General features: G+C 46.0%; 1 protein-coding gene across 1 annotated transcript; it reads left to right on the top strand.

The window, feature by feature from the left end:
• The first annotated feature begins 4413 nt into the window (after nt 1-4413).
• Nucleotides 4414-5889, top strand: LOC149335611 (uncharacterized). The gene has a single exon (XM_089553981.1). The coding sequence runs from the start codon at nt 4708-4710 to the stop codon at nt 5887-5889; it is 1182 nt and encodes a 393-aa protein (XP_089410107.1). The 5' UTR covers nt 4414-4707.
• Nucleotides 5890-16511: the final 10622 nt, after the last annotated feature.

The raw sequence follows: 16511 nt of genomic DNA, 5'->3' as shown, positions 1-16511 counted from the left end.
ACTTAAAAAAGGAACTCATCACGAGGAAAAAGTTATGAGCTTTAGAATTTTGATACCTGGCTTGTTTAATAAAGTCAAACATTAAAAAGTGAGTGAGTGTTCGGCAGGGTTTAGCGCGACCGGGCCTAGGCCTCCCACGGGAGGACGTCGAGATCTTGTCTCGTCGCCGACTCGACTGCCTGCTGGACGGCCCAGAGCTGGTCGTTGAGGCTGGAGCTGCGTAGAGCTGCGAACAACTTCGACGAGAAGGTTTCGGGATTAACACCGCTTAGCTTAGCTGTGCCTCAGACTCCCAGGGTTTGTGCTTAAGTGCAGCTACGTCTGTCTGGCAGACCTTGCACATGTATATGTTATTATTTACTGCAGCGGGTTCGGGTACGTGTTTGTAACTGCCTCCAGGCGAGTGCCTGAGCTCTACATAGTTTGTTGCTAGGCGGAGGGAAGGTCCGACGGGCCACGAAGAAGGCTTTGGATAAATCATTGAAGCTCGTCAGCCTGCCTCTCCACGCGTTTTCACCATGGCTCTCTCCAGCACGGTTTAGTGACTGATCTCGTTGAAAAGGTGTGGAGGGACGTCCCCTATGTGTGCGGGAAACCAAATTAGGTCTACCTTTCGCTTTGTAATGTTTATTTGTTCATGTTCAGTGCTGCCGGCACGCGGCTTTATCACTTTGTCATGACGCAACATGCGCAACATATATATATATATATATATATAATGGGATTGAGTGAGAGCAGTTCAAGCAGCAAAGTGGTAGACGAAGTATATACATACATATATATAGCTCGAAGGGTATCCATACTTTTTTCCCGATCACACTGTTGACGGGACCGAGAACGATACTTCGAATAAACAGGAAGTTGACGTTTTTGCCATCTCGTGGGGAAGACAACGATAGCAGTACCGCGCCCATGTAGGTCATCCAAGCCCCTGCCTCATGAATCGGTTGTTACACCTTGATCATGTGACCACCTATGACCCACTTTTCGGAGCGCCCACTACAGCCCACCGGCCGGGGAAAAAGCCTAGAATGTTATGGAAAAATTAAAGGCGAAAGAAAGGGTAGACTAAATGGAACTTTATTTTCTGTGCTTCGACCCTCCGCGATCGATCAGTAGCGTTCGACTCCTAATCCCAAGGTTGCGGGTTCGACCCCGGCCGCGGCGGCTATATATATTTTGATCGAGGCGAAATACAGAAACGCCCGTGTGCTGAATGGAAACGTGGAGTGTGTCCTGAGGGAAGGAAGCGACAGAAATTCTTGATGGCGCGAAAGCGTTCTGAATATTGTTTCGTCCAAAAGTTTTAGATGGAACTGTATGGGTGCTCCTTGAGATTCCATGGCATAGTTGTATCCAGGGGACGAGTGGGATCAACGCTAAGGGTGTTTTGCGGATTCTCAGGAGCGGATAATGTACGACTGCGGCACTGATCGCTTTTTAAACATATACAAAAAATATGTAACGCCACTACTGACAAAAAACAGAAAAGTAATTGTCAGGATAATTTTTTTAATTCATTTTTCATCCGTAAATCCCATAGTTTTCGACCTGGTCAGTGACTAATTATTTTTGCTCTGTGGCACCTGCCCAGACAAAAGGTCTTCTAACTCCTGACTATACACATTTCATCCACTTGACACATTTATGCTTATAGTCTTGCTCTGCCCCCCTGGTCAGAGTCGATTTCGTGAAATTGGGCTTCAGCGGCGCGAACTTGATTACTGTTGTATTTTGTAAATAGTGTACCAAGCTCTCCCCTGTCCTTTCTTGCTGTCGCTCCCCTCTATACTTCTCCTCACTATCATCTCCCTTTCCCTTTCATTTCCGCCCACTGCAGCTCGGGTACTTAAGATATTAGATAGTAATTGCCGCGGCCGGCAGCACTCTTTTGCTTCACTTTTTTATTTTTAAATAAACCACTACCACCACCACAACTCCTGAACGCCGATCGGCGGTTGTGAGGAAGGGGAAAATCACAAATGAGACAAGTACCTGCAGACAAGGACAATCAAGAGACGGTATGTGTCTACCTCACGCAGTGCTCTTCAGAGGGAAAGCTTCCTTCTGAATACTTGAGCTCGCCAGACAGGCCTGAGAAGCGCGATGTGCCCTGCGCGAGGCTAGAGCGGAACCCCGGCGTAGACGGAGAGAATATGCCGACAGAAGTACAACATGTCCTCGAGCGCGTCGCGGTAACAGCGCGGGCTTCTTTCTGGTCGCGCCGGGAATCGCCCGCAGATCAGGTTCGTTCACACGGGCGCTGTTGCTGTGCGGCGCGGTGGTGGCTGCGACTGAGGAATCGCGTATCCTCTGCGGAGACGTGTATACGCGGGCGGGCTCTCGTCATGCCTCAGAGGCGATACGTATCAATGCGCTCTGCAGACGGCTCTGTCCTTGCAAGCGTGGAAAAAAAAAAAATGGCGGAGACACTACATCTACTCAAAATTTTAACGCTTATAAAGTTTAACCGCTGGTTCCATGTGAGTGTCGGCCGTGAACAAGCTGTCCCAACAATAGGTTTTACTGCATCAGTGTGTAAGAAAATGCGACGCAGCGGGTCTGATTCAATACAAGCTGTTTTTTTTTTTGTAAAATACTGTAGGATTTAAGAATTTAACTTCTTTATTTCCCAGTACCATCGGCTGGAATTCGCCTCTAAAGTTCATTTTATATATTGTTCTAACTTCACTAAAACATTTAAAAGGCGTACGTTGAACTTAACGTATTTGCGTCGTACGGTTTTTTATTCCCGTTTTGTTTTCATTGTTTTCATTCATTAAGAAGAAAGGTCAACGGTTGTCACTTGTCACTCATTCTCTTGTTTGCCTTAGCCATGCTTGTCATGCACGGAGCAAATCATCCTCTGCAGCGTGATGCTATAAAAATAATAAAAATATTTCGTAGCGGCTGATTCAGCGCAGTCAGAGGGACATATGGTACTATACTACTGAGAGATAAATAGTATGCTGAAATAGTGTCGCACTGAAAAGCCTTTTTTCTTCTGCCTGAAATGCTCTTGCAAGCTTGCCACAACTGTCAGGTGCGGCTGTCAGTAGTTCGAAGTCCTGAATTATTTTCTGCGCTTCTAATATATTGTTACAAAAGCAACTAAATCAACCAGGAAGTATGGCCATTCGGGCGCTGCTAAATGTTAGTAGCGAGCACATTATCATTCTGCAGCCAGCCCCCTGCAATTATGTCACATTAGATACGTTTAGCATAGCGCGTACTGCGAACCGCCACTGCGCATGCGCTGATCGTCCCGAGGGCGCCAGGTGGCGCCACATTCCCGTCAGGACCAATCAGCGCGTGCTCAGTGACAGGGCGCGGTAAGCTGTAAGCTTTAGCGTTACGCATTATGCTAAAGGTATCTAATAATGCACGTTGATTTTTAATAGACAGAATGCAGAGAGAAGTGGTTATTCACACATATCAATTACAGGGCAGTAAATGGATGCCTTTTTCAATGTACACTTTATGTGCTCTGTGCTCTTACGGGTTCTGCCGCAGGCTCGACAACGTGCTTCACATTTACCCTTTATCCATGTCCTTCATATCTTTTTATATCTCCTTCCATTTTGGTGCGTCTTAGCGCAAAGTAACTACCTCTGAGCAGCGCTTGCATGGTCAACCTTCAATCTCTCGGCACGATGAAACTGCTAAGTCCACTTCAAAAAGTACTCCCTTTGTACACCCGCCCGAACGTTTAGTGATCAGTCGCTGTTTCAAGTGCACAGAACACATCAGCAGGTGGTGCGCCATGTTTGTTCATTAAGCCGTCGTATATATACGCGCCGCTTTTCTGCGTCGATATAGCTGTCTTTCGCCGATATGCTAAAATGCGGGCGAAAATGTAAGAGCAATGACAGTTCCATCACGACCACAGTGATGGTGTTGAGAGAACGAGCATGCGAGTTACACATACTGCCGACTTCTTGCGAATGCGTAGCCTTTTATGTGTGGAAGCAGTGGATGGAATCCTTTCTTTTCGTAACGTTCCCTTCGAGCTAGAAGACAGCGTGCCAAAAAATTTCAAGGCAACGTATGTCATGCACGTCTACACGTTCCTTCTCTAACGAGGTGGGCTCGGAGACTGTGCCACAGCGCAGTTCGCTAACCGCTTCCCTTTCGCCATGCAGATCATCATCTGTCTAATCAGCAACCTGCTGATTCCCGCCCTGGCTTGTGTATCTCCGGGTGCCTCGTCAGGACGGGCCTTCCATTGCCACGAAGATGGGGCGGCCATATGCCACCCCTTCCCCGGTTTCAACTCATCGCCATTTCCGTCAATCTTATTCCTGGAACCTGAGATGCCTGTCCTCGAACAACCCTGGAAAGACTCATCGCCATCAAGAGCAGCCAATCCGCCAGCTATAAATGAGGAGCCACCGTCGACGCAGTTTTGTGAGAGTATCTGTTCTCGCTTCGGCGAGCGCGGCTTCGGCCGCTTGTTTTTTGAGCAGCGTCCGCTCCGGCGGACGCAGTTGTTGCTGCGACGCGCGTCTTTTCTTTCTTTTTTCTCTTTCTTCTGATCTCTTAACTTTCCTCTATCTGCACGAGGCAGCGGTGGTGGCTTGGCTCGAGCCAGTAGCAGGCCCGTGCAATTTCCTTTTCATCCTTCTCTCAGTCACAACAACAACAACGCAGTTTTGTGGGCTCGGAGACTGTGCCACAGCGCAGTTCGCTAACCGCTTCCCTTTCGCCATGCAGATCATCATCTGTCTAATCAGCAACCTGCTGATTCCCGCCCTGGCTTGTGTATCTCCGGGTGCCTCGTCAGGACGGGCCTTCCATTGCCACGAAGATGGGGCGGCCATATGCCACCCCTTCCCCGGTTTCAACTCATCGCCATTTCCGTCAATCTTATTCCTGGAACCTGAGATGCCTGTCCTCGAACAAACCTGGAAAGACTCATCGCCATCAAGAGCAGCCAATCCGCCAGCTATAAATGAGGAGCCACCGTCGACGCAGTTTTGTGGGCTCGGAGACTGTGCCACAGCGCAGTTCGCTAACCGCTTCCCTTTCGCCATGCAGGTCAGTCAAACATACGCACTCTATGCTAAAAAATCGAGCAATTACTTCTTGGTACAGCTCCCGAGCCCACAGTGTTGTGTCGCAATTGCTTCTGAATGTGCCCATGTTGTCCGCCTGTTACTAACCCTATCCGGCGATGTTGAAACAAATCCTGGCCCTGCTAACCTAGACACTGTCCTGACCGAATTGCAAAAACTAACCGCAGGCCAAGCGCTACTTGTAGAAGAGATAAAGGATCTTAAAGTACAGCTGACAACAACAGACAAAACAATAAACGACCTTAACAACCGCATGATCGATTTAGAGGCCCACTATCAGACCCTCATGCCCCTACGCCAAGACATAGAAACCCTGCAAGCGACCTCAACTGAAACAACTCACCTTGTTTCAGAGCTAGAGGCTCGCATTGATGATGCTGAAAACCGATCACGCCGTTGTAATCTGATCTTCTACGGAATCCCTGACACCACTACTAATGAGACATATGCTCAGTATGAGGAACTAGTCATCCAGATTTGTCATGAAAACTTACAAACTGATATTAACCCCGCAGACATAGAACGGGCACATCGTTTAGGGAAACACTCAGAGGACCGGAATCGCCCAATAATAGTAAAGTTCATGCACTGGAAAACTAAAGACGCTCTTCTATCGAAAGGCCGAATGCTGAAAGGAACAAAATACAGTATAGGCGAAGACTTCACTCGCCCCGTCCAGAAAGCAAGAAAACATCTGCTGGCATTCGCTAAATCCAAATCAGTAGCCTACTCTCTACGTTACAAAACCTTGTGCATCGGCCCAAAACGGTACATTTTCGACGAGGCTTCGAACAGTGTCACAGAAATTCAGTAGCAATCATCCCGTTCCTTAAAGGCAAAAAACAAACCAAGACCCACTTCTAGATTTAACCTTTCATTATCCGTAGTTTACACCAACGTTCGCAGTTATCTTCCGAAGCGAGAGCTCGTGTCCAACATCATATCATCAACAGGCAGCAATCTGGTCATCTTAACAGAAACCTGGCTAAAAATTTACGTCACCGATACCGAAGTTTTGGCAGACCTACCTGACTTCCAAGTTTTTCGAAATGACCGCGAAGGATCAAGGGGCGGTGGTGTTCTCATAGCCGTTCATAACCAAATTTTATGTACTATGATAAATATCAAATCAAAGCTTGAAATACTCTGGTTACTATGTCGAGCATCACCAAAAACAGTGCTACTGGGAGTCTGCTACAGGCCTCCCCATCCCACACCCGACTTTTGCAACGAACTCAATAATAACTTAATTCATCTGACAACAAGCTATCCAAATGCCTCCATTCTCCTTTTCGGGGATTTTAACTTCCCAAACATTGACTGGTGCAACCTCCCATCTTCTTCAATAGCAGGTCCTGTAGAGGAAAAGAATTTCATTGACATCTGTTTGAACTTTAATTTAACACAATTAGTGTCACAACCAACGCGCGTCACGCCTGAATCCGAAAACATTCTGGATCTTATTTTGACAAATAACCCGGATGCCCTACTTTCTGTTGCATATCTTCGAGGAATTAGTGACCATAATGTCATTCATGCTACCTTCTCATTTCCTGTAACACCAAGTAAGACTCAAAAGAAAACTATAACACTTTACGAAAAAGGTAATTATGACGCGATAAATCATGAACTTGATACCTTTTTTCCCAGCTTCGAAGCTGCATGTCACACTCAAACGATCCAAGATAACTGGGCGATGTTTAAGAATAAGTTAAATGATTTGGCTAATAAATATATACCAACTGTCAACATTCGCACCAGCCACCAAAAACCCTGGTTTACTAAATCCTTAAAAAGACTAGAAAATAAAAAAAAGCGTCTCTATCGGGCGGCTAAAAACAACCCATCCCGATTGCAAACCTACTACGAAGCCGAAGATGAATATTTGACTGCGATCCGCAGCGCAAAGCGTTTATTTTATGCTACTACACTTCCAAATTTGTTGCGCAGTAACCCAAGACAGTTTTGGCAAGTAATAAACCCTCACCCACAACGCGCTATCACCCTCACCAATGATCTACAAGAAACCATTACCGATGCTGAATGTGAACGAAAGAAATCTAAACGCCCTTTTCTTTTCCTTTTCCCAATATGGAATGTACCATGCCAAACATCACATTTTGTGAAGAAGGAATTTCATCTATAATCCAGAAGACTAAGCTCTCGTCATCATTTGGCATTGATGGTATTAACACTAAAATTCTAAGGAACACGAGACACACGGTTACTTCATACTTGTCATTGCTGTTCTCCCAGTCACTTTCTTCAGGAACCATGCCAGATGATTGGAAAGTGGGAAAGGTCGTTCCAGTCTACAAAACAGGTAACAGAAACTCTCCATTAAATTACCGACCTATCTCCCTAACAAGCGTGCCATGCAAAATCATGGAACATGTCATCTACTCTCAAATTATTTCTTTCTTAGACTGTAACAATTTTTTTCATCCCTCTCAGCATGGGTTCCGCAAAGGTTTCTCCTGTGAAACCCAATTAGCTCTTTTTGTTCATGACTTACACACTAACATGGACACTAATGTGCAAACTGACGCAATCTATCTGGATTTTGCGAAAGCCTTTGATAAGGTATCTCACCAGCGCTTGTTACTAAAACTTCAACTGCTGAACCTAGATCCTAACGTTATAATGTGGATACAGGAATTTTTGTCCAATCGTACGCAAATGGTTTTAATCAACAGTAACTTATCTAGACCACTCCCAGTAACTTCCGGCGTGCCCCAAGGATCTGTCCTTGGTCCTCTGTTGTTTTTAATATACATTAACGATTTACCTCAGTGTATTTCTTCTAATATACGCATGTTCGCAGACGACTGCGTCATTTACCGCACAATCAAAAACATATCTGACCAAACTGCTCTCCAGAACGATCTAATCAGCGTTTCAGACTGGTGCAACAATTCACTAATGACGCTAAATGCCAACAAATGTAAATGCATGTACTTCTCCCGCCGGCGCAGTCCCTTTTGTTTCCCTTACACAATTCTTAACACACCCCTGGAACTAGTGCAGTCTTACAAATACCTAGGTGTAACGCTCTCTCACGATTTGTCTTGGAGCACACATGTCACTAACATTATCGCCGCAGCTAACAAAACCTTAGGCTTTCTGAAACGTAACCTGCGAAACGCCCCGGAACATGTCAAATTACTAGCTTATAAATCACTTGTCAGGCCAAAACTGGAATACGCGTCGCCCATTTGGAATCCGCACCAAGCATATCTCGCCGACGCATTAGAATCAGTTCAAAATCGCGCTGTTAGATTTATTCATTCATCGTACTCATATAATATCAGCGTTTCATCTCTCAAAGCAGAATCTGGTTTATCATCGCTTTTCTGTCGACGTCGCATTGCTAGCCTTTCACTGTACCACAAGTTCTTTTTTTCGTCCCTTAATCAAGCACCATACATCACAGCAGCAGCACGCATATCATATCGAACTAGCCATCCACTTCAAGTTGCGCGCCCACGTGCCCGGACCACCACCTTCACTGCCTCATTTTTTTTCCGAACCGCCACAGACTGGAACGGCCTTCCCCACGAAATCGCTTCTACTACCTGCCCATCTTCGTTTTTGCAACTTGTATCTGACCATTTTTTCAGTAACTGTTTACCATGATCCTTATTGTTTGTATAAAAACCCACCCCTTATGTAATGCCCCTACGGGGGACTTTTAAGGTAATAAACTGAACTGAACTGAACTGAGTGATAAAACAGCAGCTCATTCAGTGAAACCAAAGCTCATGGATGAAACTGTGCACCCCTGCAGAACGCAATCAGCCGCCGGGGCTCTCGACGCACTTCTCTCGTCGGGAGCGTATAGAGTATACCTTCGGGTCGGATTGTTCGCTTTCACTTGCAACGGGGATGAGAGAGCCGTTGTTTAAAGGGCATTGCATTGCGAGGGTGCTTGGTATATATAATGTCAAGCAGATAAGAATCAGCTGCTTTTGACAAGGAAGGGTAAACGCGAAGGCGATGCACGATATGCTGAAGAAAGAAAGAAAGAAAGAAAGAAAGAAAGAAAGAAAGAAAGAAAGAAAGAAAGAAAGAAAGAAAGAAAGAAAGAAAGAAAGAAAGAAAGAAAGAAAGAAAGAAAGAAAGAAAGAGATGAAGGAAAAGGGAGGAAGTAAGAATGGGAGAAGAAGGAAAACAAGAAAGTGAGAAACAAATAAAAGAAACCGAAGAAGATATAATGAAATAAATAAAGAAAAAGAAAGCGGCAGCGTCCCATTCAGCCTCCTCTTCGTATTTGCATGCCATGCATCTTCTATTAAGACTGGCCTGTAGATGTTTGCACATTTGTTTATTTATCACTAGTATATTTCATTAATGGCAAAAGTGCTCAGAAGACGGCACAGAAAGAAAGTGTATACGTAAAAAAAAAAGCCATCAAGCTTTGTTTCTTTGTAAGCCTTGGGGACTGGCGGTATCCTTCCCCAGGTTCTCAGCGTACCACCGTTTGCGAGGTATAGAATATCGGCAGTCTTGAGGGCCGCTACCTAATTTTTTTCTGTTTTGGCTTTTTTGGGTGGCCGCGTTATTTCTGTACAAAGTGGACAGGGGGTGACACGGAGCCAAGGAAGCATGCTTTCGTAGCCCTCCTATCCTGCAAGAAGTGGTGGTTTTCGGCTGAAGGGCCGAGTTTAGAGCGCCTCCTCGTTCGCAGTAACCGAGTTGTGCAGCTGCAGGTTTTCGTTGTATTTTAGACGCAGTGCCATTGCCCTAATACATATTTTGACCAGCCCCGCGTTCGTTCGTAGTAAGCGAGCGTACGTTATAACTGCGGCAGTTATGAGTGCGCTTGAATGTATATAGGTAAAGAGGGCATGTTTCGGCACCTTAGCTTCCGCTCCACTGCCGGGTAAAGTTGTCCCGGACTATAATTCGGGAGACTGAGACAGAAATTTGACCCAAGCGAATATAGGAAAAACGGGATAAATTCGCGATAGGCACTTATGGCTGAGCTGACCATCCGTGTTTTCAGCGCGAGAATTAAGGTGAAGTGACACTGTACTGGCTCAAGCTCGGTCACGTGATGCAGTAAAGGCCAACAATGCCAGGAGCGTCAATAAATCGCAAACGTGATAGCCAATCTTCTACGCGCCTCGAAGTGCATTTATACCCGAACCCTTACGATGCGTTGTAGTCGAAATGGTCTGCAATGTGCGGCGGGAAAAGAAGTATAGTTCCGTCTATCGATAATTACTCAGGCTATTAGGGATGCCATAGTGAAGGGCTCCGAAAATTTCGACCACCTGGGGTTCTTTAACGTGCATTGACATCGCACAGTACACGGGCCTCTGGCATATCGCCTCCATCAAAATTCGACCGCCAAGCCCGGGATCGAGCCCGCGTCTTTCGGGTCAGCAGCCGAGCAACGTAACCACTGAGCCACCGCGGCGGGGCTATTGATAATCAGAGTTCTCTTAATTCGAAGCTCCGGTTTATTCGAACTTTGGCTCTGGTATCGTCTACATTAAGTGTTCGAAGAGGCTTCCGTTAATGTGAACTCTGCGCAATTTTAACCTACTTCCTGACTCCTTCCAGTTCGAATGATCGAAAATTGGCTGTATACATGCACTTCGTTACGCGATGTACAGGGTGTCCCTTGTAGGAAGGAAAAGTTGACACCACTGCGCGCCGGTCGTCGGCAGCCACGCCTGATTGCTAATACGGCAGTATCGATTACTCCTTGCTTGACCTCGGCAGACCCAGACTGGCCAGCCGCCCACGTGCGGCTACTGTTTCTTGCTACTGTGCGGCCCGTCGCGTCAGGAGCATGAAAATTAAGACGAATGCACTGCTCGCGGCTGTTTCTCCATATGCACTTAACCACCATCCTTCACGCCACGGTCAACAACGAAGTGACCCCGAGTGGTCTACGCGTTAATTTTTGTGAGCAAATCAGAACCAGCTGGATCTAAGCATGATTGTGCCAGGAAAGGAGGTATGAATGATCCCGAGCAGCTCCATCCATCATCACCGGTTCGAGAACTAATAGGGTCTACTGTAACTGCACGTGAGGTTATTCGAATGATAGGCCGCATTTTTATTTTAATTTAGCAACATAAAATTCATAGCATTTTCATGTCGTCGTTTCCTCCTTTCCAATTCCATAGCATTCACTTCTTGTGTTCTGATGAGCTGACTGCCACCGCCGCTCTGCCAAGTGTACACCAGGATGCAGGACCGGTCAAGCCTCCAGGAGGCTTTTTGCCTGCCATCCTCGACATTATATCTGTATGGTGTAATGTTGGAATAAATATTTGAATATATTTGAATATTAGTCACACTGTTGTGTCGTTGCACTACAGGTTTTTTAGTCGCAACCAATTTGTGCTGCCCAAATCTACGTTACGGCCTTTATATGATTCCGATGTGCTTGATTATATACAAAGGGATTTCTCTAACCTTTGCAGTTTTTTTATTTGAAAAAACTATATATATATCGCGATGTAGTCTGTTGAGCTGGATTATACAGTAAGGCTGATGTTATGTACGTCATATTAATAATTAATTAAACGATTAACTAAAATTAACGAATAAAGTTTTTAATTTTTTATTTTAGGGGCAGGTTGTATTGAGAAATGGATTGTCACCAACAGAGCTTTACCGCATTGCATGTTTATAAAATGTAGTCTTTCGCACTTCTTGGTAGCAGTTGGTGTAAAGCGACGCCATTTCATGGTTAGATAATGCGGGCAGGCCAACTCATCAAGCTTTCAAATGCGTGTTTTTTTTTTATATTTCGAACTGCATTGTCGATTAAGAAAATTTAAAAACAGGGCTCACCTTCGATGTTGACGGCCATCAATTTCATAACGTAACCTTTACCCCTAAAATCGAAAATCATTACATGGTTATATTTCTAATTATTGATCCATATGTTGTGCAATCCAGCTCAACAGACCGCACTGACTTATCTTGCACAATTTTAAAAATAGAAATCTGCGAAGGTAACAAAAAATTACCCCGTATAGGGAAGCTTCGTTGTCACAAAATTGGGCGCATTTTAGAAACAAAAAAAGAAAAACCGCCGCGCACACGGCGTCTCGCCGGCGCGAGCCCAACGGGAGAGAGGGAAAGCCCCCGCCGAGCGCGTGCCTCTCTCTCCATCGCCACGGCGTGCGCCGAAGGAATGAGTCATCCATGCCGAAGATTCTCGAACATGCGAGTCGGTTCTTCTGCTGACCGGAGGAAAAGGGCGTAGCCTTGCGTGCACTAAGTCACGTCCCCCTCCTCTGCACTCGGACGTCGGCGACGCCGCCACGACGGCGCCACGCTAGAACACGCTGGAACCTTCGCGAAACGGCTCCTGACTCTGACCAATGGGGACGCGCGGCCAGTGAGAAGAAGGAAGGGAGACAGCACTGCAAATGCTGCGTGTATGTGCGCGCCTACTCTGGCGCGTTGAACAAACAGACGTGGAAGCGAGCCTATAAAAGAGGACGTTGACCGCTATCAGTCAGTCCGGACCGCCGTTTAAGCTTCATCGAAGCGCGCCTGTTCGACTCCCGGGGAAAACACCACTCGGCCAGCATCGGACCAACGAGGCAACGTTCGCCTGTCTGCGGGACGGCATCGTCGCGGAACTCTGTTCGTCGGACTGCCGCAGTGCCCGGTGAACAAATTGTGTTTTGTTTGTTTACCTCTCTCTCTTGCGTTAGTGCACTTTAGGTGCAATATTGCCTTTGTATTGCATTCTCTCTCGAGTTTAACTTTGCACGAATTGCATTGTTCTGTTAATCACTTTGTATGTGTTTGTACTAGTGATTGTGTAATCCTCTGTATCGTCTCAATTGCTGTATAAACTTTGTTTTATTTTGTGAACCTTTGGCTCCGACCCATTCTCTGGCTTGCGACCAGCGAAAGCTGGGCACCGAACGCCCAAAAACCTCTTGTCACTTGGTGGCTGGTCTCCGCTGAGTTTGCCACGCTGAGTCGAGGGCATCTCCTTTGAGTCCGAGACCGCTACCCCCGCACGCTCTAAGGGTGTCTGGGAGCTTCCCACTTAAAAGTGCGCGAAGGGTGACATTCGTATCGTATAGCAGCTGACCAGTTATTTAGATGGTCAGAATATATATATATATATATATATATATATATATATATATATATATATATATATATATATATATATATATATATATATATATATATATCGCCAATGCCATCCACCGCCTGTTTAGAGGATGTTCAGAGGACTGATGTGAGAACAGTTGAGGAGAAGAATTAGTGGAGGATATATTAGTAATGTGCGATACACTAATGACATTGCCTGGCTAAATCATTCGGGATGAATTCCAAATCATTATCAATGACTTAGACGGGCAGAGTAGAACGGTGGGTCTATAAATTTATGTGCAGAAATCCAAAGTAATGTTCAACATTCTGCAAGGAAACAGCAGTTTACAAATGGTAGCGAGGTGCTGGAAGTTCTTATAGTGTCGCATACATTTTTTTTTAAGTGATACATGACAACAAATTGATATTTGCCTTTATCGATAGTAACTGCGTTCTAATGGCAAAAAAGACTGCTTTCACTGGAAATGGAGCTGGAAAAGGCTAAAAAATGAAATACAGATATCGCCCCCACCGGTCTTTTTCGCAAGCAGACTACAGTGACGTGAAACATTTTCACGCGGTTCTCTGAGGCTACGCTTTGCTTTACAGCCATTCACTTTCAACGGGGATCACGGCGTCTTTCGCGGTCTTGACGTCGGAGGTTTGAATAAATGGTCCATGTTTATATTGAGTTTTCCCAGCAATAAACAAAAACAGTATAAATAACTAAAGCAAAATTCATGTCTTAGGTCGCCTTGATTGAAGTTGGTGTATACCTTTTGAGCTCATCATCGCGCACGCAAGCACAGGCAGAGGTTCTTTCCTATTGTTTCTTGTTGCTTCCATCAACCGTAGACTACATGTGTAAACCGCATTACGACGGTCTCTCCGCAAGAAAGCGCTCCCCTTTTTTTTTGCCTTTCCACAACCATCGCTACGCTAGAACATGCCAGCACTCAGGAAATTGAGCGACGCGGGGATGCTGACTCCTTTTAGCTCACACGTTCGCGCCATTCATTAAAGCGTTTCCTTTACCCTGTCTCGTTTTCCCCTCCTCTTCGGCGGCCACGTTTCCGTCCGCCCTATTTTTCCTGATGCCTCCGTTTATAACAACACGGCTCCTACGCTTCCTTCACGGCTCAATTGTGTTCAGCACCAAGGAAACCTGACGCCGCAGCTCAGATAGCTTTTAACGCTCATCGTGCGATTCCTTCACTGCCCAGTGACAACACCAGATCCCAGGGATATCCGAATCATAGCCAAATGTCTGAACGCCCTTGAGTACTTGCGAGGGATGTCCGTGACAATTTCTCGTTTTAGATGTCCTGGCAAGTTATCCGGCGGATATCCCGTTCGGATAATGCTACGGACACTAACTTATATGCATAATCTTTTTGTAGAGATGTCCCGACACATCATCCGGCGGAGATCCCGTTCAGGTGATATTACGGACATTAGCATGAATCACGTCTCAATACGTTTGCATATTGTTCGCGCTAAAGATAGCAGCGTGGACTCTTTTTTTTTTTTCTGATGAAAAAAAAAACGTGAAACGTGATGAAACGTGGTCCGCTCATTATCCCTTAGTTTGTGTCATCACAGATGCATAATTGAATGAAATAATATTGGTTAGCGTGCGAGAGCCTCGGGCTCCAAAAGGAAAGTCTTAGATTTGGAGTACATAAACTTGTGGAATTTCTTCGTTCTGTGGATGTGTACACTCAATATGTTGGTGTTGCATGGCTTCTCGTTTGTAGCGTTTCTGTACCCTGATCTATTTCGCATATACTTGCTGTTCAGCATGTTCGCCGTGATGCTATGCAAATTTTATCCCTAAAGCTGTCAGCACTGGGCCAAGCAACAACACCACTGCAATTAGCTGTAGTGCTCTTCACATTTCAATCTCAGGAAATGTAAATTAGACTTTGCGAATATTTTTCACGTGTGCGACCAAAACGATACGTGAGGGATGTCTACGGGTGTTTCCCGCACTTCCTGGGGATATCCGCATGTATTTTTCAAGTGGATTCCTAGAGAAGGTAAGCATAGCAAGCGGCGGCAGAAAGTTAAGTGGGTGGATGAGATTAAGAAGTTTGCGGGGATACAGTGGCCGCAACTGCCAAAGGACAGGGTTAATTGGAGAGACATGGGAGAGGCCTTTGCCCTGCAGTGGGCGAAGTCAGGCTGATGATGGTGATGATGTTTTCAAGATTTCGCAGGGACATCACATGGATGTCAGTGTTGTCGCAGCCAGTACCGGATTATAGTTTTCTTCAATCGGCTCTGCCCCCTGATAGAGTCACCAGAGTCACCATGAGCGTCGCACAAGTATTTTGCGTTTTGTTAAAGCTGAAATTTTCACCGAATTTCAGTCCACATATGGTCGAGTCGCTACGTGTTTCGACCTTCGCCTCGAAACCTCTCTCGAAACATGAGCGCCATATATGTACGGCTTTCAAGATAACTGGCGCCGGCACAACTCCCTTTCTTCTGCATCGGGTAAACAACCAATTCTTACATCTCTCTGGCCGGCGCAAAGTATGTTTCGCTCAATAGCAGTTCCATACCAACTTTTCAGTCCTGTTTAGATGCACCGTAACGGGTTGATTAACTTTCAAAAGAAAAAAACAACGCTGGCACTCGATTAAAAGCATTCTGCTATCAAAATTATGGCTGGATTGTTGCTAGCGGGTCAGATGCGCGATCTGATAATAGACAGCCGAATACATCTCAAGAACGTTGAAGTATAGATGTGTCTCAAGGAAGGCCCACCAACCAATGGGTTGAAGGGTCTTCCAGCGACATTTGCCACGGCGTTCGTGAGAGATACATCGGCAAACACATTTTTTTTTTTAGCCCATTTCAGTAGATCAGTGGCTGACATCTCCCTCCCTCCCCCTAGACAATAATACGTGTTTCATTTGCCGTGGTTCGTGGCGTCAGCGCGCACGCTGTGCTCGGCGACTATCAGTTTACCCTTCCCGAGTTCCCTTTTCCTGAAGGTACAGTGAAGGACAAGATACGGGGAATGAAGTTTACCTGCGAAGCTACCCGAGATTGATTGTAAAACATTTTATCAGCCTTGTCAGCCCACTCCACCGCCAGAACTTGAATGAATGAATGAACTTTATTTCCATCACCATGGGGCTTCTCTTAGGATGACAAGAATGAAGTCTCGAAACTAGGGTGCCTCGATGCGCGGCGCATCGAGGCACCCTACTCGAAACGGGCGCCAAAACGTTGGGCGCCACAGCATTCTGGTATCCTGGCGGCGTATAAAGGAACCAGGATGAGCGCGCGCTTCGATCGCGGAGGTCACGAGCGCGCGCTCGCTTCGATGGCCGGTTTCGC

This window comes from Amblyomma mixtum, chromosome 7 (assembly GCF_055824585.1).
Source record: "Amblyomma mixtum isolate Tamu chromosome 7, ASM5582458v1, whole genome shotgun sequence".
Taxonomy (NCBI): Eukaryota; Metazoa; Arthropoda; class Arachnida; order Ixodida; family Ixodidae; genus Amblyomma; species Amblyomma mixtum.
This window is presented reverse-complemented; position numbering and strand designations above follow the sequence as displayed.